The 23,205-nt window shown below is 37.3% G+C and overlaps 1 protein-coding gene across 5 annotated transcripts in view; it reads left to right on the plus strand.

The window, feature by feature from the left end:
- The window catches only part of HELZ (helicase with zinc finger), a 93,188-nt gene that overhangs the window by 41,883 nt on the left and 28,100 nt on the right, over positions 1-23,205 (plus strand). For 4 of the 5 annotated variants that reach the window (XM_074889304.1, XM_074889302.1, XM_074889305.1 and 1 more), the window contains 7 exons: positions 6,329-6,459; positions 8,865-9,044; positions 9,576-9,680; positions 16,533-16,711; positions 18,265-18,383; positions 20,186-20,331; positions 22,825-22,972. In XM_074889304.1, the coding sequence (XP_074745405.1) occupies positions 6,329-6,459; positions 8,865-9,044; positions 9,576-9,680; positions 16,533-16,711; positions 18,265-18,383; positions 20,186-20,331; positions 22,825-22,972 (1,008 nt within the window). The remainder of the gene's footprint in view (positions 1-6,328; positions 6,460-8,864; positions 9,045-9,575; positions 9,681-16,532; positions 16,712-18,264; positions 18,384-20,185; positions 20,332-22,824; positions 22,973-23,205) is intronic. The other variant, XM_074889303.1, reaches the window with a different exon arrangement.

The raw sequence follows: 23,205 nt of genomic DNA on the forward strand, positions 1-23,205 counted from the left end.
TTTTAAATATCTGCTGCTCTTGACATAGCTTGAGCTTGAACTCAGTCTTTGATAACTTGCATCTTGGATTCCTTATTTTGTATCTTCTCATTCTTTTTGTATCTTCTCATTCTTTTTGTTTGTGTCATTGTGGATTCCGCTATTTGTTCCTAGGCCTGAGGTGAGATTAATTTTTAATAAGATCTGTTGAGTTTATCAGTGGGCCTTGTGCTGCTTTCGGCACCCATATCAGAACAAAAGGAATATTGTCCTTCACTGGAAAAGTCTTCAACTTACAGTATTTTCTTGATGAAGATGATGAGAGTTGGTAGATGGAGGCATGAGGAAGGTGAATAAATACTTCTATTACAGATATCCCGTGTTTCAGAATGATAATACTTGCCTCCATGGCTCTCACTCTGCTGACACTTATTCAAGATGGATATTTATCTGTCTTGGAGGCATTCAGTCACAAAATGAGGACTTACAACACTTTTGCTAGAGAAAATTGCGTTGGTGGTAAGATTAGGCTTTTGTTTATTTTGCAATCAACATGAAATGGGTTAGGATATATTTAAAAAAAAAAGAAAAATTGTGTAGCTTGCAAACAAGATACATGCATTTACAGCTAATACACTAAGGGAAGACAAAACTCTAGTTAAAGTTAAATACTTACACACTGGGGATAGGTGAGGAGTTTATCTGCTTTAGACTTTGTGATTGATCTTACCACCAAACAGAAATAACCTCAAATTAAGGTCACTGGCATTGCTTGAAATAAATGCATTTTCACCAAACGATTATCTCCTCCCATTAATTTTGTTTTGGGGAAACATATGCAAGAATCCTAATGTCTTAATTTAACATGGATAATTGGTCTGGGAAGACTTACGTTGTTCTGGTCTCTTGGCTTTGTGTTTGTTTTCTTAAAACAATAATTAAACTTACTAATTGATTCTGTCAGAAACTCCACTGGAATACAAAATGAGATGGGGCTTCGGTAACTGGCTTATTTTTCTTTGAGTGTCTTTATAAAACTTCGCCTGAGGCAGCAAATCTATTCTGCATTAAAAACTGGGTCCTAAAGTTATTTGTAAAGTCTTTTAGTACTTCATACATATATTGGTGAACTGGTGGTCAAATCCTCAAAGTGTTACCTATATCTTAATGAATTCTAATTGTGAAGAAATTTTTTCTGATTAAGTATTGACTGAAAATTTAGAAAGGGATCCTGAGGTTAGAACTGAGGATATTATAATTTGGATGTATAACGTTTCTATTAAAGATGCTGAAAATTCTGCTGTTGTCTTCAGTGGAGTTAGTAGTCCCTATGTGATTCTTTAACAAAATTGCTTTTATTTCTGTAGGTTTGGGGTAAGTTAGGTGGTTTGCTTCCTTTCGTCTTCAATAATTCATCTCAAACTTCCTGATCACTTGTTTGCCTGTTGTCCTGGCTTAACTATAATAAATACACAATTCTGCTTTTATCAGTGAACCATTGATGAGGGTGGGATGGAGTGAACTGGTGCTTTAAACCTCCTTGGCTGCTGCTCTCTTTGGTGACCAAACTAACATGCGACTGTTTTATTTTTGGAGTGGTTACTCTGTTCTGTGTCCTCTTCTGTGAAACTGGCAATGGATTAACTTCCTTTCCCACTGTTTTCTTATTGTGGAATATATATTAAAGCAGGTTACATGCCTATCCTTCACAGATGGCCTCATTCAGTACTCTGCAACAGCAAATATAACTTTGATTCAATCCAAACTGGATTAAAACCAAAACAAATCACAAGCTGTTAAAGAAAGTGGTGAATGCAGGTAGATAATAAGAGGTATTTAATGCTAGGCACCTTGCTTGGACTCCCAGAAGGAGCTATTAAAGTGTCGCTCAGATGAACATCTCAGTTTTTCAGCATTTAAATTATCATTGTTATATTGGGTGGTCTTTTGTTAGCCTTGGTCTGTCTGAGAAAGGTATTTTTCCTGTATAAATCAAACTGAGAGGTTGGGACCGTTGCCATTTGAGTGGAAGTCTTTTGCAAACGTCTGAGGGATGTGGTTGGGCAAGGAAATCTGCACTGGGTGGAGATGGGTAAGACCTGGTTACCAGGAATATAGAGAAGGCTGAGGTACTCAGTGACTCTTTTGCCTCAGTCTTCACTGGCAAGGGCTCCAGCCACAGCGGCCAAAACGCAGAAGGCAAAGGTGGGGACTGCGAGAATGAAGAACTGCCCACTGTAGGAGAAGATCAGGTTCGAGACCATTTAAGGAACCTGAACCTGCACAAGTCCATGGGACCTGATGAGATGCATCTGGCAGATGAAGCGGCTCAGCCACTATCCATCATATTTAAGAAGTTGTGGCACTCCACTTGAAGTTCTTGCTGGCAGGAAAAGGGGAAACATAACTCCCATTTTTAACCAGGGAAAAAAGGAAGACCCAGGGAACTACAGGCCAGTCAGTCTCACCTCTGTGTATGGCAGGATTATGGAGCAGATCGTCCTGGAAACTCTGCTGGGGTACATGGAAAATAAGGAGGTGATTGATGACAGCCAGCATGGGTCTACTAAGGGCAAGTCATGCCTGAGAAACTTGGTGACCTTCTGTGATGGGCTTACAGTGTTGGTGGACAAGGGAAGAGCAACTGATGTCATCTACCTGGACTGGTGCAAAGCATTTGACACTGTCCTGCCCTCCTGCCTCTGCCCTTCAAGACCATCCTTGTCTAAATTCGAGAGACATGGATGGACCACCCGGTGGAGAAGGAACTGAATGGGTGGTCACACACAAAGAGTTGAAGTCAATGGCTTGGTGTCCGAGTAGAGAGCAGTGACAAGGGGTGTTCCTCGGGGGTCGGTACTGGGACCGGAGGTGTTTAACATCTTTGTTGGGGACATGGACAGTGGGACTGAGCGCAAGTTCACTGACAACACCAAGCTGTGTGGTGTGGTCGACACGCTGGAGGGAAGGGATCCCTCCAGAGGGACCTGGACAGGCTGGAGAGGTTGGCCCGTGTGAACCTCATGAAGTTTCAACAAGGCCAAGTGCAAGGTGCTGCACGTGCGTCGGGGCAATTCCAAGCACAAATACAGGCTGGGCGAGGAGTGGATTGAGAGCAGCCCTGCGGAGAAGGACTTGGGGGTAGTAGTAGATGGAAAACTGACTGTGAGCCAGCAATGTGCGCTCGCAGCCCAGAAAGCCAACTGTGTGCTGGGCTGCATCAAGAGAAGTGTGGCCAGCAGGTCGAGGGAGGGGATTCACCCCCTCTACTCCACTCTCGTGAGACCCCCCTGCAGTGCTGTGTCCAGCTCTGGGGCCCCCAGTGTAAGACAGACGTGAACCTGTTGGAGCGGATCCAGAGGCCACAAAGTTGATCAGGGGGCTGGAGCCCCTCCCCTGTGAGGACAGGCTGAGAGAGTTGGGGGGTTCAGCTGGAGAAGAGAAGGCACCAGGGAGACCTTAGGGCGATGTCCCAGGGCTTAAAGGGGCTACAGGAAAGGTGGGGAGGGACTCTTGATCAGGGGGGTAGGGATAGGACAAGGGGTAACGGTTTTAAACTGAAAGAGGGGAGATTTAGATCAGATCTAAGGAAGAAATTTTTCCCTGTGAGGGTGGTGAGGCCCTGGCACAGGCTGCCCAGAGAAGCTGTGGCTGCCCCCTCCCTGGCAGGGTTCAAGGCCAGGTTGGACGGGGCTTTGGGCAACCTGGGCTAGTGGAAGGTGTCCCTGTCTGTGGTAGAGGGGTTGGAATTAGATGATCTTTAAGATCCCTTTCAACCCAAACCATTGTATAATTCTGTGATTCTCCAGAGCTTTGGAAGGAAGCTTGAGGTCCCCTTCAGGCAGGATGAGCTGGAACTGTCATTCTTGACAAGTGCTAAACCACACTGCTCTGAAGACCAGGGTATTTATTGAGGTAGTAGATAGAAATAAACTATGCAGTGGAAGAGTGGGGGAAAATTTTCTTAAATGTTCATGTTTCCTATTTAGAAAAAGTTTTCCTAGCAGTTACAATCACTTCAGTGAACTCCGTGCTTAACATTGTACAGATTTGTTACTGCCCTTTTCTTCAGAGTTATGGTTATACATCTTGCTGTAAAATGTGATAGTCAAGTTGAATATTTAATGTCTTCGTATCTGTCAGAGAGTGAAAGTTAATGGCTACATTCTGCACTGATATAAGCAAACGTTTATTTACAGGAAAGCTATTGCTGGTTTTACATGCTGCATAATAATATGAACAGTGTAATATTTAAATATACTAGAAAAAAAGAAAATGCGAAGGGCTGTGTTTTGCAAATCCTTCTGAAGGAGATGATTTTCAAGTAGTAAACATTACTGGTGTACAAGAGGGTTTTCACAGGTGTGATCCCTATGGTAGGAAGTGAGTTTGTGGGCAGATAAAGCAGTGTCAGGTCCAGCAAGTGGTTAAATCTAGAAGACTAAATTATTCTTCCATGGGAGGAATTCTCGTCCATCAGAGAAGGTTCATTAGGAAAGTTTATATGGCTTTGAATGAGGCCTGTCATGTTCAGAGAAGTGATTGCTTTTCTAACATTTTCCCCTCTCCCAAGTTTGCTGTCTTATTTTGATAACCATAGGGATCTTTAAGCAACAAATTGGGTTTTGTTTCTAGTCTACAAGGGCAATGTATTTTAGCTGACAAGACTTTTAAAAGTCTTTATATAAGTTGACAGAAAAGATAATTACAAAAAGATATTCTAGTATTGCTTTGTGTTGAACTTTTTGGTTGGTGGCAATAATTATAATGAGATTAAAGAGTGATTAATAATGGACAGACTGATAGAGAATCAGTGAGTGCTAGTGGAGAAAATTAATAGATCTGAGACCAGATTTTTGCTTAGGGCATGGGGGTACATTTAGTATGACTGTCACCTTCATGGTGTTCCTCTGGGATGACATGGGACGTGCTACCTCAGCTTTGCCCCGTCTCTTCAGCCGTGTGATGGTGCTGATGTACCAGCTTCAACTTGTATTTACTCTGTTTCTCTCTTGCTCATCTATTTATTCGTAGTACTGAACCAGCTTCTGTACGGTGGTTGTGGAAGCTATCGGTAAAGATGACCATAGAAATTTTATATATTACTGGTATGCTTTCCAGGTAAATGAGGGGTACTTTTCCAGAGAGGTTGCAGTAATTTGGCTGGCTGTTTGTAAGCATGCTCACAGTTCATTGTAGATCTCAGAAAGGTGCTTACTCTTACTTAATCACAAATGCTCATTAGAGTTGTAGCACAGTAATTACATAAATATTTAGTGAAAGATAGCGATGCTTTGGAAAAAAACTAAAAATGTATGTCAGTCACTTGAAGTTCAGCAGCTTTGGGTGTTCTTATGCTGTTTTATATTAGTGTAAATCTATGTCAAATTTTGTATGAAGACTTCTGTGTTAGTTGTTAACATGTAGTTCTTTGGCACAATGCTCTGATCAGAATAATTTATATTTGTAGAGGTTAATAATTGCAAATTTAAATATGTCTGAAAGGTAATCCGAGTGAACTGTTTGTATGAATTGTTTCCCCAGGAGCTGCTTTTATCCCGTGTTCAAATTTAGAATGTGTTTTTTCTCTTTGCTTTTTTAGTGTATGTATGTATAAACTAATTTCACTATCCATTGTTCAGTTCTGAATTTAATCAGGGATGTTAACGTGCTCTGCATGTTGTTTCTGGCTTTGTACCAGAATTTTGTTGGCATTGTGTTTTAATGCTAGTAAACAAAAGATAAGTAATTGAGAGAACAAAAAAATGTATTGATAAGCAATTGTTAAATTAACTTTTGGAGAGTCCTAATAATTGAACATAAATGACAAGTTATATTATTCCAGAATGTTTGACTAGAAATAAATAATGTTTGGGGTTTATCTCTGCTGGTCACACATCTGATTTATGTCATCTGTTGATCCATAAAAATTTCTGGCCTGTCACTTTTTCGAGGTTGTTCTTAAAATAAGGGATGGAAGCTTATATTTGTAAAAATGTTTTAGGACAGTAATGTTTTCCAGAAGTATTTTTTTATATTCAAAAAATAATTCCAAGAATGTTTTTCCTTTAATTTTTTTTCTGAAAGTACATTGGAATCTAATTGTGAAAGTCAAACAGCAAAATTACATTAGAGCAAATGCTGTATTTATCTTTGCTTCAAAACAAACAAAAAAAGGAGCAAGTTAATTTTATCGTAAATCTTGTAATTGAATGATGTTTGCTGTTTTCTTCTGAGACTCAGTAGTTTGCAGGAGGATAAAAATGTATCATATGCAGCAAAGTCTAATGAGTGTTTTCTAAATTAATAACTTTGGTTCACCTCTTCATTTATTAATTTTGTACTGCAGGTCGAACTTCAGTTTCAGTTAAATCGCTTACCCCTCTGTGAAATGCATTATGCCTTGGACAGGATTAAGGACAACAGTATTTTGTTTCCAGATGTCAGCATGACTCCCACCATACCCTGGAGTCCCAACAGGTACAAGAATACAAACACTTTAATATCAAAGATTGTACGGTAATGCGGTAGTGAATTTCTCATAACAGATGGCTGAAATCTGCCCTAGAACAAGAAGCATGCCTTGCTCCTCATTAATGGTGAGGATGGTTCAGAGAAGGGAGTGAAACTGTTCTAAATAAAACAAGAAACATGATCCTCTGCGGACTAGAATCTGTTGATTGGTTTTCCCTGTGGTTGAGCTGTGGTTTTATAGGCATTGCAGTTGTATTGTAGCTGTAGAAAACAAATCTGCTATTGTTATTTACTGTTCTGTTCTTCACTGAAAATATGTGTGATACTTTATAGGAATGTAAATACCAGTTACAAGGAGTTTGCTGTGCAGGATCTCAAGCGCGCAGAGCACTGCTTGCAAGGAGCGATCCAATAGGACTGTCTGAGTTGGATGCAATGAGCCCAAATTTGGACATATCACTGAGGGGATGACTTAAGAAAAGTGTGGGAATGAGCCTTGGAAGCACCAGTGTTGCACTTGCAAGCAGTCCTGAGATTCTTTGTATACATGTCTTACAGTTTCCTTTATGAAATTATAAACCCCTATGTTATATAAATACTTTTGAGGAACTTAAGGCTGATGCAGTGAAAATAGTTTGGCTTGAAGAGGAAACTTAAGGAAGAGAAATGTGAGGCTCGGGGAATAGGGGAGGATAAAAGAGGCGTGAGGTTTCTGTACTTAGAAACCAGGGAAATGAGAGGTATGTGGAACTGATAGCCTGTACAGCATGCGAGTTGTGTGGTGTCTTGAAGGTGAGAATGAAGAGTGTGACTCTGATGCAATACAAATCAGAAGAAAGCTCAAGGATTAAAAGGGAAGTGATCTGGCCAGAAACCTGAGACAGATAACGTAAGACAAAAATTACTGGAAAAATTCTACTTTGTCTTTGGAAGTGAGGAAGAACAGAGATGATAAAAGGGTGAGAGTAGTGTTCTGGGTGAGGATGATTGGTGCATGCATCAAAGCTTTGACAGTACAGGCAGAAAGAAGGGAATAGGCTTTGCATAGAGTTATACTACAGAGCTAATGGAGGTCAGTGACGATCTGTTCGCTGGTTTAGTTAAGTTTTGGGCAAATCTTACAAGGAAATACTGTTTAAGAATAGTTTGGGTTTAAGCAGTGATTTCAATAAAAAGGTAAGTCAAGTAAGCTAGAACTTTCTCTTCTGTTTCATGTCAGGAAATTTAATTTACAGAAATTTACATATCGTTGTAGTTGATGTAATTATTTGTGTAATGTTTTATATTTTTCATGTACATAAATGATATCTATAACGGTTGTTCAGTTTAAGTCAGTGTAAAGAGCATGGTTTTTTCCATCTGGTGGCTTGGTTTGCCATACCTTGAGAATCAGTACTTCTGACTGACTCAAAACTGTCTTTCCCTCTGTTTTTCTTCTATTTTTGTTTTATGTCCCTATTACTTTCCTTAGTCTCCTGCCAGCTTGTTGTTCACAGCTGTCTTAGAAGTTAGGAATTCAGTCAACTCCCTCTTGATTTTATTCTCTGTTGCTCACTACTACTGCATAGAAACTTTCCCAGTCTGTAAGAAGCGTAGTGCTTGTACCAAAGCAGATCACATTACTAAAGTATGGCCATATGTACAGCAGTGACAGGTGTTTTTCACTATGCATCTTTTAAATCTGTCAGTGGGAATATTAAAAACTGTGTCTACAAATCTTTAACCTCTTATGCTCATTGGAATTTTCTGAAAGCATCTTCCTCTTAATGCTGGTATCGCTAGCTGGTTAGAGCTAAAATCCTTTTTTAAGACTGCTTTCCCATTAGAGATATGTGCCTTAATGATCTTCAAAAAAAAAAAAGTAAAGGAAGTTTGTAGTTAATTGGTAGCCATTACTTTTTTAATTGTTTTTTCATTTCATTGTAGATAACTTTTACCAAGCCCTGGAGTTGTATAACTGTTGACTTTTAAAGTTGACAGTGTAAATACTGCAGGGAAGAAACATAATTAATGTTACATTTTGCATAGTAATAGTAGAAGATCATTGTATGTCTACTTGCTTTTGTTATCAGGTGATGGTGCAGCATATACTTTTTCTAAGCTGTGTACTATGCTGGTTAATTATTGTTAGGTGAGGTAATGTAAATTGAGAAGTAGTTAGATTCCTTTTGGAAAAAACCACCCAACTGATTTATTGCAGATACTATCAAGTTTTCGTGACTGAAGCGTGCAATTGTTTTGCTAGATCTGTTGATTTGTTTCAGTGTGCCTCAGAATGCCACAATCGATACAGTAGCATATAGGCTCTTTAATTTGTTTAAAGCTTCTGAAATCTTACCTCATTTCATTTCTGACTGACAGTGGATTGTCATAGCTCCTGTTTTTAAACTTGGTTGCCTCCTTTTGTACAGACAATGGGATGAGCAGTTGGACCCTCGACTAAATGCTAAGCAGAAAGAGGCTGTTCTGGCTATCACCACTCCGCTTTCAATACAACTGCCTCCTGTTCTTATCATCGGTCCCTATGGGACAGGAAAAACGTTCACTCTGGCTCAGGCAGTCAAGCACATACTCCAACAACAGGATACTAGGTGAGATGGGGCACTAAATATAGAGCGATGCTTGATTAGCAGAGAAGATGTAATTTTTTACTGAAATACAAGTGAAAGGTAGAAATATAGAATTTCCATCCAGCTTAAAAACAAACAAAACCCAAGCCATCCGTCATTGTTTTGAATGATAACGTAATTTTATAGTTTTAGCCTGTATTTTTCATTTAGAACAAAACTAATTAAAATTGACAGTATGTAGAATGACTGTGATTTGCTCGACGTGAAAAGTTTTGCAGTATGCTAGACAATAAAAACTGTTCCTTACTTAAATTCAAGTCTAGATTAATAATCACAAAATAGTTATTGAAAAGCTGTTTGAACTTTAAATCTTTTCATAACTGAAGGATTTGAGTTAAAGGGCTGAATCGTGCAAACTATGGTAGGTCAGTGACTAGTTTCATTAAGACAAATGTGCAGGAAGATGGCCACTGTTTCCTTTTTTTTGTATTCTACTGCTTTGAATTGTTTTCTGTTTCTTCATTGCTTTTTTATTTGCACCATTTATTCCAGCAGGATTCTCATTTGCACCCATTCTAATAGTGCTGCTGATCTCTACATAAAGGATTATTTACATCCATATGTAGAAGCAGGCAATCCCCAGGCAAGACCTCTCAGGTATTTTTTTAAGGCTTATTATGTATCTATAAAATACTATTCTTAAGAAAAGGTGTCTATAAAAAAGGTTAAAGAACTTTTAAAACATAAAAGCATATTGGCATTACCAGCAGTGCTTTTAAAAACACAGACTAAAAGGAACGTGAAACATTGTCAACATAATTTTGGGTCATTTGTTAAATAAAAATAAAGACATCCTTTTTTAAGCTTTTATTATTCTATTGATAAATGTGTCTTTCATAATGAGCAAACTTTTGATATGCTCCTCTAAAAGCTACTATGATAAAATAAAATGAACTTTAATTGTATTTTAATTCCAGAAAATTTTGACTCACACTTACAATGATAATTTGGAAACTGGGGCTACCCACCTGACTTTTTGAAGAAAAATTTTGATGTTATAGGAGCTATATAATTCGAGAATCATGTGAAAGTAGTTTGGCCTCTTCTGATAAGTCAGTTTGAAGTCGTTGTATATGTGGTTAAATGTACTTACCATTGGTATTTTGGGGAGATTAGGTAAGGAAAAAAAATGAAGAAGAGGTAGAAACTTTAAGAGCAAGGAGGGTAAACTTGCATAGAAATAGTTGAGGAAGATTTATTTATGGGCAGAAACCCACTCCTGGGAATATTTTGCACAATAATCACAATATATACTGTATACTGCTAGCTTGGTATATATATTTTAAATTATAGGCATCATTTTCTGAATGCCGATGTATGAGTTTATCCTATTACTAAGAAAATGACACTGAATGTTTACTTGCTAGCTCTTAAACGCCATCCCGGACTTATATTTTATGCAATGTCAGTAAAGCCATGAAGTTGTGTGAAAGGGCTAGATTTACAATAGGTGTAAATTCTCTTAGGTTTGCTGGCTTTAGTTGCCATGTGATGTTTTTCAGACACTGAGGATCTGGCCAAGGAAAAGAAGGCAGTTTATTTTTTAAAAGTTTCCTTTTGATCTGGTTGTATTTTAAGACAGATTGACTTAAGGTGATTTGTAAAGCACTTTGTGATGAAAAGCATTATGGTGTCTTAATTTTGTGGTGGGGAAAAAATGTGTGTAATTGACACCTTTGGGAATATTGAAGTGTGATTTAACAGAGCAAGGAGTTAAATACAGTGTTATTGTGGTTGCTAGGCTTTTGCTACCTTCTTTTATGTGCTGTATTCAACTATATAGTACAGTCTCAGAAATATTATACAAAACATATATAAACAAAAGTGGTGCTTCTCTTACAGTTATAATATATATACATCTTTGCCAAGAAAATTACAGCACATAAAAGTCAATGAATATTTGAATTCAAGTATAATTGTCATAGTATTTGTTATGAAGTCTTCAAAAAGTGCTGCTGTAGATTGTATGAATTGTTCAGATAGTCATGATACCTCTGTAAAAAGCTAAAGATTTAGAAAATGGAGGCACCTCTGGAATTGTGTGTATATATTTATGGATCCACAAGTATGTATGTTTTTGAATAAAAAATATGACATACAATTGAGAAGCATATGTTGTTTGAAAGCTTAACTGCATGTCAACTTGATCTGGCAGGAGTTAAAAGGTCAATTTATCTGAACTGAAAGCTAGAGCTATGTGAGACTCCTAGCATAAAATTAAATATGGATCTGTTACCTTTCTTATTGACTGTTGTCAAGATATATTTTCAAATTAAATTTGCTACGTAAGCAGGGTGCTCTGAGCATCTTGCAGTATTTTAAGGGAAACATGAAGTGGAGCAGAAGCAGTTAATTATCAAAGCTGGATGTGCTACTTGCAGAGTTTGTGTTTCTAGATGGCTGAACAGTTTGCTTTAGATTTTTTTTTTTTTTCCTTATTTACTCTACAAGGGATGAGCTGGCTGAATAGTATCCTTACTAAAAATGTTACCATAGCTTAGTGGGGAGCACCATAATATTTATGTTGTTTTTAAAGAAGAAAAGCTTAATTATTTAACATTGACTGGGTACTGAGAACTGTATAAATATTTCTATAAATTTCTGTGTGTTAGATGTACACTAAATAAATTATTGTCTCAGTGATGCGACATAAAGTTTGAAGCCTAGAGTTTGGGGTTTTTTGTTTAAATATCATGTTATAAATTCATATTTTTTCCTAGCAAAATAACTATCTGTGCCCTTTGGAAAATGCGGTGTCAGAATGAACACTGAGAATTTATGTTGAGTCTAAGTTCTGCACCTAAATAAAATACCAATGAGGCCTGAAGGCCAAATTCTCATAGTCCTGATGCCCATAAACAAATTCATACCTGGTAAAAAAATGCCCCTGGGTGTGATTAGATGATTCAGATGTATTAGGGGCACACTCCAAAACCTGACTCTTACTGAAGAAACTTGACATTGAAACAATTTTGTTATATTTATGTAAATGAATGCAGAAGTGTTTCTGAAAGACAAAAAAACCCCAACCCTAACCTACAGTTATGAGGAAAAGCCTTCTGTTAGGTGCTAAGACACTTGATTTTAAGTGTGGAGAAGCAGGCACCTTTAGCTGGTGAGTCAGAGCCATAAGAGGTAGTAATTGGCTCCTAATTTGTATACCCTTTTACTCTGGGGATGTGCTTGTCTCCATCAACTGCTGGAGGCTTCAGGAGGTAGGCTGCTGAGGTAGGCACTGTAGCTAGATACTTCAGATTGTCACCGTCTCCTAAAAACTCCAGTCAAGACCTAGGAAGCAGATAGCAGCAGTTTCTCCCTATGTTTCTGGGCATACAGTGGTTTAGGTATCTACTGTTTATTACTATTATTTTACTTGCCTATTTCAAATTTAGTTGTGTTCATATGTTGGTTTTATATGTAACACTGGGGGGAAAGGAAAGAGCTATTTATTGCTAAACATGTTATTGTTGACTGTCAGTTCAGCAATGTCAGAAAATAAGTTGATTCTGTTTAAAATATCTCAGCTGAAACCTCTCCAGTTCATTTTTTAAGTACTTTGACCATAAAATAGATGTGTAAGTACTGCATGTATCCTGAAACCATGTAGCTTTAGTATGTGGCTGCTAGCTTCAGGAGATGCCCAGAATATATAAATTAATTGGCTGGAGCAAAACAGAGTTTGAATTAAAAAAACCCCAAACAAACCCAAAACAAAAACCCGAGAGGTTTTAAAGGACCATTGACCTTTTTTCCAAATTGCCTGGAGTAAAGTTCTCATACTGAAAATGGTATTAATTTATCTTATAAAATGTTAGTTTGTAAAATAAATGCCTCTTTAGCCGATCACTTTTTTCTTGAAACTCTAGCTTCTATCTTACGCCATCCTTAAAGGAAGATTCATTTAAAAAGTTAACTTTCAGGTTGTAAGACAGGTTCTTTACATGTTTTCTGCAGCGCAATGAACATACGTATTCTTGAGCATGAGCTTCTGTTTGGAGGTGGATCAAAAGAAATGGAAGAGGGAAATCAGATGCTTTTAAAGTTTTCTGTAGGCTTCTTGGGACTACTTAGAATTTTTTTTTTTTTAATGGTATTTTAACAGAGGCATGAAATGAGACTGCTAGATTCTTTTTTCTCTAAGCTGCTGTGTTCTTTTTACTTGAGGGATTTCAGGTGAGAAAAAACTGCACAGAATCTGAGGAGCTGGGATTGGAGTTTATCTAAGAAGAGTTCTTTGGAGCACAGCCTGAAGGGGGAGAGTTCTGGCCTTTTAATCAAGAACTGGGAAGAGTTAGTGTTTTCCAGTTCAGAACAGGGAAAAGAAGTTTTGAAGAACTTAAATTTAGTCCCCATGCATTCTGTGAGGAATCATGAGAAGTAGAAGACACTTCTGTAGGACAGGAGTGCAAATGGAACTCTGTTTAGCCTCCCTCAGAGGTTCTGACTCTAGCTTCCTGCTTTATTAACTATTAGAAGTATATTTTAAGTGATTTAGGAGTCTGAAACATGAACAAGGAAATGATTGTGAATCTTAATTACTGATACAAATTCACTACTTTTGCAAGTAGTCTATTGTACAAATTGATACTTTGATGGAACTTTATCAATGGAAGCCAAACATTGAAGATTAGGAAATACTCAATTTGACTAACATTTAATAGAAATATTTGGGCAAATTTATTTTTTGACGTAATGGCTGGAAAGTTAATGGGAACATAGACAAGGTTAGCTGATGCTTTGTTCCATTCTTTGGCTCATTGGCTAGAGGTCCACAGAAATTAAGGCTTTTGTTGTGGATATCCATATGCCACATTTAGAAATAAAGGTGGTATGAATTTCCCTGTGAAATGCACATTCTGTGCATGTTAACCCAGCATTAGTAAGTGCAGTGCATATATTCAGTGCTTTTGTTTGTAGAAGATTGAGTCCCTAATCTATAATCTGGGATTTCTATTTCAGTGTGGTTCTCTATGTATTTGCCTGTGGTTTGAGTAACCTTTAGCCTTCAAGGTTTTAATTTCTCCAGAATTAGTCTTGCTGTGAGGCACATGATGTGGGAAAATACACCCTCATGTGAGCCATGGCTGGGTTTTGGTTTTGTAGCTGCAGTTTTTGCTCATCTTTGTACCTATAGCTGCACGCCAGTAGAATGTGTTGCAGGTACTGATGAATGTTTTGCCTCGTAATTGCCCGACTCTGCTGACATTCAGGTACTTTGCTTATGCAGGTATTAAGATTAGAAGGTTAGTTGCTTGTTTAATCAGAAGCAGGGTGAAATGTTATGATTTGTGTTAAACTGGTAAAACCCATTTTTGTAATGGCTTCCTCTAACTTTAAGAAAAAAAACCCTAATAATGAAATTACAGGAGATATTATTACCCCAAATTGCACCTGAGAAAGAAATCCCTTGTTCAGTGTGGCTTACTTATATCACGACATTTTTGAAGTAGTCACATCTGTCAGGTGTTTTTATGCCAGTGGTGAATAACAGCTCTGGGATACCTTTTTGATCTCACATCAAAATAAAAGAAATTAATGGGTAAGCAGCAATGCAGTTTGAAATGCTGTCAGCCAATCTGTGAGTCACACATAGTTGAATTTTTGTAATAAAAGACAGTGCATGGTATAATAATGTCTAATAACCATAATATTTTGCATTTCAATAGCACCTTTCATCTAAGAATCTCAAAGTGCTTTACAAACATAAATTCACAATAAACTCATTAATCCTCACAGTTCTCCTGTGAGATGGTAGGTAAGTATTACCCTCAGTTAAGATTGAGAAACTGAATCATATGAAAGCTGACTGAACGGCTGGGATAGGTAGAGCAGGGTTATCTTGCTTCTGCTACTTGTTCTAGCTATTAGGCCATAACTTGGTGTTGTTACATCAGTGTAATAACAGCTTGTCAAATAAAGCTTATCAGTTTGGCTGATAAGAAATAAATATATTGGGGTAACATTCCGAGGTTCTTGTTCTGAGACTGACTCAGGAGTGCATTGTTTGCTCCTGCACTGAGCCCAGTCTTAACTGGAGTTACCTTTGGTCACGAAGTGTCAATTTTGGTTCCTTGTGTTGTCACATTAAAAAGCCATTCAGAGTACTGCAGTGCCTTTACACCTCTTTGCATTTAATTTTGAGGTTATTGTCCAAAAGGGACGTTGTATTTTCACAAACCAAATTTATTATAATCCTAATAATTGTTTTTCTCACATTATATGGAACTGAGCTTTAATTTTCAAATGTGGGTAGACATGTGATATCCAAATTTCAGCCAGTGCAATCATGTTTTGTGCTTTGGGGCATAATTACACTTTTCCAAATACTTGTAATGATTTGGGATTTGTAGTATGGATGCAGGAGAAAATAAATAATGAATAAATAAACCGAACAGCATTAAATTCCGTATTTAGAACTGAAATTAGTTTAAATCATTTAATCTTCATTTGCCTTGGAAATAAAATAACTTTAATTCTAAATATTAATATCTGTACAAGAGTTTGCTGTAGTGTAAAGGTTCCAGTTTAGATTCACAGTTCTTACTTGATACAGATTATATTTTTGAGGAACACCCCGTAGAGAAGCCCTTTGACATCTTTATCCAGATCCTCAGCTGGTGTGCTTTGGTAATTATCTATATACCTCTGTGGAGTTACTGGTACTCTGGGGCGTAGTCTTTGTGTCTTCCTTGTTCCTCTTCCATTTAGCTAGACTGGCTGTAACATTTCATCACTTTTTAAGAAAAATTCATCATTGATCTCATGATATGGTGATTAAAATTATATTGTGTCACGGAAAGATATTAGAAGTCCAGTGCTTTGAGGACAATGTCCTCGTATTTTAGACTCTAGCCATCCTTTTTGGCACTGTTTTCTCGTTCTTTTATACAGTGTATCATAATTATGGTCCCGCATGATAAAAAGATTAATAAACTTCCTGTTTGGATCTTAGAACTCAGGAGACGTACAGTGTGTGTAAAAGGAAGTACAGGATTTTATTAACATCTTTTGAAATTTTTTTTTAAAGATCCTATGGCTGCAGTTGATGAAATGTGCAGACCATTGCAGCTCTGTCAGTTCAAAGACTATGGGCTATATTTATATTTCAGCTGAGGAAATATTTCTTTGAAATGAGTTTACTGATAGTTTAAAATTAAACAGACATTGATGTGAGGATTGCAGAACTTAAATGTATGAAGAATTTACAAATTGCCATATGTGAATTAACCCTTGGTAACTGTCATGTATGTAGTATTGCACTGCAGCAAATAGTGGAAGGTAAATCCAAGACATTTTAGCATATCTTAGCATGTAATTCTGCATAGTTGTGATGTTTTGCTTCGTGAAGATTACATTTATTTACCAGAAAACAGAATATTGGCATTTGAAATATTAGGCTGTCACTGTGTTCAAACTATATAGAAAATAATCCTCCTTTTTCCTTTCTAGGGTATATTTCAGAAATCGCTGGGTAAAGACTGTCCACCCAGTTGTGCATCAGTACTGTTTGATTTCAAGCACACATTCCACCTTTCAGATGCCACAGAAAGAAGACATTCTTAAGCAACGAGTAGTAGTTGTTACTTTAAATACATCACAGTATCTATGTCAACTGGATCTTGAACCAGGTAAAATAATTTCTAAACAAGAAGTGTTCATGCTTGAGAATTATCTTCCTCTTATCAGTGTCAGTTACTTACCCAATTCTTTGAACTTTTAAAAAATAAACAACGATTATCTTAAAATGGTCTTACCATTTTTTAATGAATAAATGTTTATTACAAAACTATAAACTGCTGGCATTCAAATTAACCTTTTGCTTATTCTGTTTTTTCCTTACTTAAAAAAAATTAAAGAAACAGTACTATCTATGATCTGGTCTTGCTGAGATCCAAGAGGGAAAATTCTGTTTGAGATTCTGTCTTTGAATATTATGCTCATTAAGGTCATTACTCAGTGGAGCATGTAAGCATAAATACATGCAGAGAGCTTTTTTTTTCTTGTTTTGTAAATTGTTTAGCTTTGCAAACAACTCCCACACATACAAGCCCATGCTATGTTAACGTGATACTTCTGGAGTTGTTTTCTAAACTGAAATATATTAGACTGATTTTTTGGGGGCAGAGGCTGTTTAGGTTTTACTGTTCTCTTGATCTGCAAATGAAATTCATCTGCTTTTTGGAGAATGTGGAATTTCTTTACAGAAGTTGTTACAGTTAGTTTTTTATGGCTGTGTTTAGGCATTTGTTGCAATAGAGAAAACTAATACGGAATTTATGGTAAATATTTTCAGATCTTTACATGGAAGTAACTGCTTTGTTTGGCAGTGAGCTTTGTACAGTCATGCTATAGTAATGTGTGTGCAGCTGTATAACATTCATGTTTTCCAAAGAAAATTGGTACATTTTCACATATATAGTCTTAATTGGATGGTACACTAAGTCCTCTAATACTTTGTTTTGAACTTTAATATATATCAGTGTATAAAAGCACTTCTATACCTATGCTGAATTTAAATTTCATAAAATGTAAGTCTACTGTGGCACAGTTTTTTTCAAGTGCATGTTACCCAGTGCGTAGATTCCCACCCACCCAACAAACCTTTTGGTCCAATATTATCATATTGAATTTAAATTTTCCTTCAACTCTGTTCCTTTTTTCCCCCTGACATTCCTTAAAGCCCATAACCAGCAAAGTGCTCAGGTATGTGTGCAATTTTAATGGGAAATTTAGTATATAAAATAGTTAATAGGACTCCAAGTACATGAGGAAGTCCTTTTCATTGTCATTGTCCAAAGCCTCATGGTGATGAAAAGGTTTTCAGATTTGAGAAACCTACTGAGGGAGGTCTGCCAAGAGACATTTCCTCCTGGTATAAGGAGAGCTCAGATAAGACACTTGTTTAACTTCACATATATCAGAAGAAAGAGGCAGATCTGTGGGCTGTTGCTAATGTCACTGGCAATCAGTTGACCACTGTTGGTCATTTTAAAGGGTTTGAAAATTGTTTGTGTGGTTTCTGGTAGTTGCTAGAAATTAATTTGTATAAGCCATACTGAATTTTTTCTAATTTTGTTAGTATCAGAATACAGAACTTTCAGTACAACTTCTTGTATTGTTATCAGTGTTGATTTTATCATATTTCAAGTTACATTTATTTGGTGATGTCTCTGTTTTACAGGTTTTTTTACACACATTCTGTTAGATGAAGCTGCGCAAGCTATGGAGTGCGAAACTATTATGCCTCTAGCATTAGCTAATAAAAACACAAGAATTGTCTTGGCTGGAGACCATATGCAGGTAAGAGCTATGGAATTTTTGAATGTAAAGTGCGTACATATAATATTTGTATTTTCATATTTAAGTTATTTGCTCCAAATGTCTGTGGTATGTGAATACCTCATGATCTCTAACATAGACTCACAGTATTTCTGCTGGGAATATACTGTTGTCTCCATTTTATAGTAAGGGAATTGACACAAAAAATGTGTGAATTGTCTAAGGTTACATAGGAAATCTGTGATAGAACAGACTTGGGCCTGCCTGCCCAACCAGTGAGCTATATGCAAGTAAAATTTCACTTTAAAGGGGGAAATGCATAAATTGTACTGGTCATGTAATAGATGGGGAAGCCAAGGGAAATTCAAGGGATGTTATTTGCATGAGATGTGGCGATAGTTACTATTACAGTCAGGGTAGGAGTTTCTCCTACTTTTTATGACTGGTGTTCCCTGTTGATTTTTTGAAAGAATCGAAGAATACGGAGAATATGTATTATGATTTAGATAACTTTTTTTTTTAATAGAAGCATCATAATCTGGTAAGGATTTGAACAAGAAATAGAGAACTGAAACTAAGCAGTGCCTTTATGTTACGATATGCCTAGGAATTGCTTGGTTTAAAGAGTTTAAAACACTGATTATGCATGTCATTTTGCAGCCTGTAGGCATGAGAAAGCATTCTTGGAAAAGTCAACTTCACTTGCTTTGCTGATTTAGGCCAGATTTATTTGTTGTTATAGATTTGCCTTTAATTCTCTTGACATGTCACAATAACACTAGAGTGGATGTTTGCTTTGGTAAAGTAATAGAGTAGTGTTGCCACCTATGACTTAATACTACCACATCATTTCAAGTCACAATAATAGTAATCCCAAGGACTCAGTGCTTTTTAAATACAGATCTGAAAAGTGCTTTCTAAGAGATTGGAATTCTCACCACTTCAGGCTAGATGACATCAGCCCAGCTGGATGGCTGGAGTCTTGACTTGGCCTGTGTGTCCCAGGCTACATGTGTAAAGAGCTGTTCCATAGCTCAGGTTCTTACAGAAGTTACTCTGAGGCATCCAGTACTTAAATTTCAAGAAATAATATTTATTGGGAGTGAAGCTCAAACTCAGAATCTGAATCATATGTATTCAGAATGACCAAGTAGATTGGCTTAATTTCTACATTTTAAAATTCTATTTTAAAAATCTTTTTTCATCATCCTTGCTTCTGTTTTTCCTGCTGTGATAGATGGTGTTTGTTAAACAAGCCCAGTAGTAGTTTAGTGTAGTAGTAACTGGGCTGCTTGGGTTTTAGATTTTTTCTTTTTATTTCTTTCCATTTAACTTTTTAAAATTGTGTTACACATTTTTATATTTTCTGATCTGTACTACTTGTGGTAGTAACTTATCTGTAAAGCGATTGTCAGAGTAATGGTATAATGTTATTCAAAACACAGTGTTTGGGGGTTTTGGGGTGTTTTGGTTGTTGTTTGTGGGTGTTTTTGTTTTTTGTTTTGGTCAAACAGCTCTCTGCTTGGAGTTACTCATCTGTGCAAGCCACAAAGAAAAACCTTAGCTATAAGGGTTCTTCTCTTCTCTTTACATAGTTATTTAATGTTTTATTGTTCCTTTAAGAGCATGCTGGCCTTTTGTCACTTTTACAGTAGGAATGGGCATTTCTGTGGAATAGCCATGGTGTAAGTCTTCCAACTGTGAAGGTACAGTAAAAGTAAGGTTTCGTTTTTGTTTTGATGCAAAATGCTTATGTTGGGAGCACGAAATTCCAAGTCCACATGTTTAGTTACATTTTCTTTGTATGTGTGTGTCTATTACAGCTCAGTCCTTTTGTCTACAGTGAATTTGCCAGGGAAAGAAACCTTCATGTTTCATTGCTTGATCGGCTCTATGAGCACTACCCTGCAGAATTTCCATGCAGGATCTTGCTGTGTGAGAACTATCGCTCCCATGAAGCTATCATCAAGTAGGTGTGAACTTTTTCACTGTATCATGTGTTTCTTTGACTGGTGTGAGTGAACAAAATGACTCTTGAGCCAAGCACAGCTGAATGAACAGAGAAGCATTACGTGTTTCTGTAATGAAATCTTAGTTGTTTCAAAGTTAATTAGTAGAGTAATTCTTTGTTACTAGGTTGAAATTCGGTCTCCTAGAACAGACGCCAGGGGCTCAGTTAGCTCTATTACAGACCCCTCATTCAGCTGGGGATGCTTTGGCTGGCAAGACTTGCACACTAAGCCAGAGAAGAGCTGACTTTCCCTTTTTAACTGTTATGCAGTATACTTTATAGGGTCTGTGTTTCTCTGAACTGTTTCAGAATTTTAGAATTACTGGGGTGGATTATCTTGGAATGGTAAGCTACGTGCAATGTAAGGAACGTACAGATACACAACTATGGATAGAAAAAAATAGGTCAAATTTTGGGCATGATTCTTTCCCGTTGTCATCTTTTTTTACTATTTTCAGGCCACATTAATTAGTGGGTTTGCATTTTTATGCTATGATAAACTAATGGCTGCTAGTGTAGTGAGCTCATCCAGGAGCTGTGCTAGAAAGAATAAGTGCAATCATGGGGAAAAATGCTAAAGTTTAAATCCTGGCTTAAATATGTACTGAGGAATATTATGTTGGTATCTAGTCATACTAATTAGGTTATCACTGTGTTCAAAGCAAAACCAGAAGTATTTAAGTGCACTGGGGAATCAAAAGTGAGAATGTAACATAGTTTGTTACATAGCTTGTTCTGTCTTCATTTTGTGGACTTTGTAATTATACACTGAGAGATGCTAAGTTTTTTTTTTTACACATTTCTTGAAATTTTAAGTTTGAAATGAGAGAGAATCTGAAAAGGAAGGGATTGTTTCAGCTTTTGGTTAGAGATCACTTCCAAGAAATGTGCCTCAGAAAGATCGTGAAAATTCACTTCAACAGTTGGAGTTCAGACAGTGAGTTCCTAGAAAGATCCACTGTGTTGAACACCGAGGTAAGGATTGCAGAAATGCCAGTGGGGCTGGTTGGCTGTCTAGTGGGAGTCCGGTGTGCCTAATTCCACTAGAAAGTATTGCTTTGTGAAGGGAAGCCTGCTAAATACTCTCACGGTGGTCCCTTTAGGAGATTGTCTCAAGTCTACTTTTTTTTTATACTGTGGAATTCCCCCTGACAAATGGGACCATGGCACTTAAGACAGAAGTAAGTGTAGGAAGATGGTTCATGGTGGGCTCATTAATCACACCTACCTAACTGAAGAGACCGAAAGAAATTAAGGAAAGAACAAGCCATTAGTTCAGCCTGACTTTGGAGCAGTAATTGGAAAAAACAGTCCTTGTAGAAAGGGTGTTTTATTGTTTAATGAGAACTCATTACTAAGAATTAATTCACAGAAGAAATTAATTGAATTAATCTGCTCATTGGCAGCAGTGGACTGCTGCAACTCAGTCCACAGAAGAGTTTCATATTCTTCAGGATTGTCCAGTGTAAACCAGTTCTGGTCAGCAGTGGGCTGCAGTTTGATGATGATTTGGTAGCAGACTAGTTTCTTTAGCTTTTCTGTGACCAGTTATTTACATCTTAAGCTATGATAGTTGGAAACCTGAAAGAACTCGTTGGGCCCACTGACTGCAGAGTCTCTTGCTTTTGTTGTCTTCATGTCAGGCTGCGTTCGTGTTCCGAAGAACATTGAAGTTGGAGGCTCTGAGCATTCAAAAGTTAGATTATACCAGAATTCACTAATTAATGAAAGCCAGTACATGAGTTTAGCTCTGCTGTGCATGCAGTAGTACTACCGATGGTAATCTGAAGGCTCTTCTTGCTGGCTTTTTGTCTTGTTCCATTCGGTTTGCCTTCTTTCCTCTGACTTTTCACCATGGAAGTAGTTCTTGCTTCATTTCATTTTTAGTCAGCCAGCTTCTGTGTGGCTGCTGCCAGCAGAGGAAGTATGTTCTGGTTGTGTTTCTGATGACTAACAACATAGATTGGTCTGGAGTAGAAGTCACAGGGGAAAAGTTTGCTTGAAAGCTGTACGCTTGGCCTGCACTGTTCTCAGTACGCATGAAACCTTTACTAAATTTGTCTTCCAAGTTCAGCAACTCTTAACTGATTTAAGTAGGCCCATCGTCCAGTCAGCCTGGGCAATAACCAGTTCAGACAGCAAGTGTTCCTTTTGCCCAGTTTCAAGCCACCAGAACTTCTGAGTGAAACATTAGTGACGCTGTTCATAACTTTGTCGAGCTTTAGATTAGAAGAACATACTGTCTTTGTAGAAAAAATGTTGGTAAAGCATATTTTTACTGCCTTCTGCTCCATCTGTAGTATGGTATGTAGTACCAGTTCAGAGAAATCACTTGAAGACGCCGAATAGCAATCAGTGGTTCTGTTTTCCTTATGAAATATTTTGTGTTTGCATATTTTATCAGTGAGCTCATATGTGGACTCCACATTTTATTGTTTTGCCTTGTTACAGTTATACATCCGAACTTTTCTATGAAGGCAAATTGATGGCAAGTGGAAAGCAGCCAGCACACAAAGATTTCTACCCTTTGACTTTCTTCACAGCACGTGGAGAAGATGTGCAAGAAAAAAATAGTACAGCTTTTTACAATAATGCAGAGGTAACTCTTCTTTGGCTTTATTCTTGATTGTTTTCTTAAAGCTCCACTCTCCTCAAATTTATTGGTTTCTGCTCAGTGTAGGTGGAAGATGTAGGGGAAGAGGGGAACATGGAGTTTGCTAAACATGAAGTAGTGGACATTGCAATTGTAGTAAACTTTTCCACTAATTCATCTTCTTTTTTTTCTTTGCAAATTGCAAGCTGCATACAGTTCTTTCAGGCTCATTCTTCAGA

The sequence above is a fragment of the Strix uralensis genome, chromosome 19 (genome assembly GCF_047716275.1).
Source record: "Strix uralensis isolate ZFMK-TIS-50842 chromosome 19, bStrUra1, whole genome shotgun sequence".
Taxonomy (NCBI): Eukaryota; Metazoa; Chordata; class Aves; order Strigiformes; family Strigidae; genus Strix; species Strix uralensis.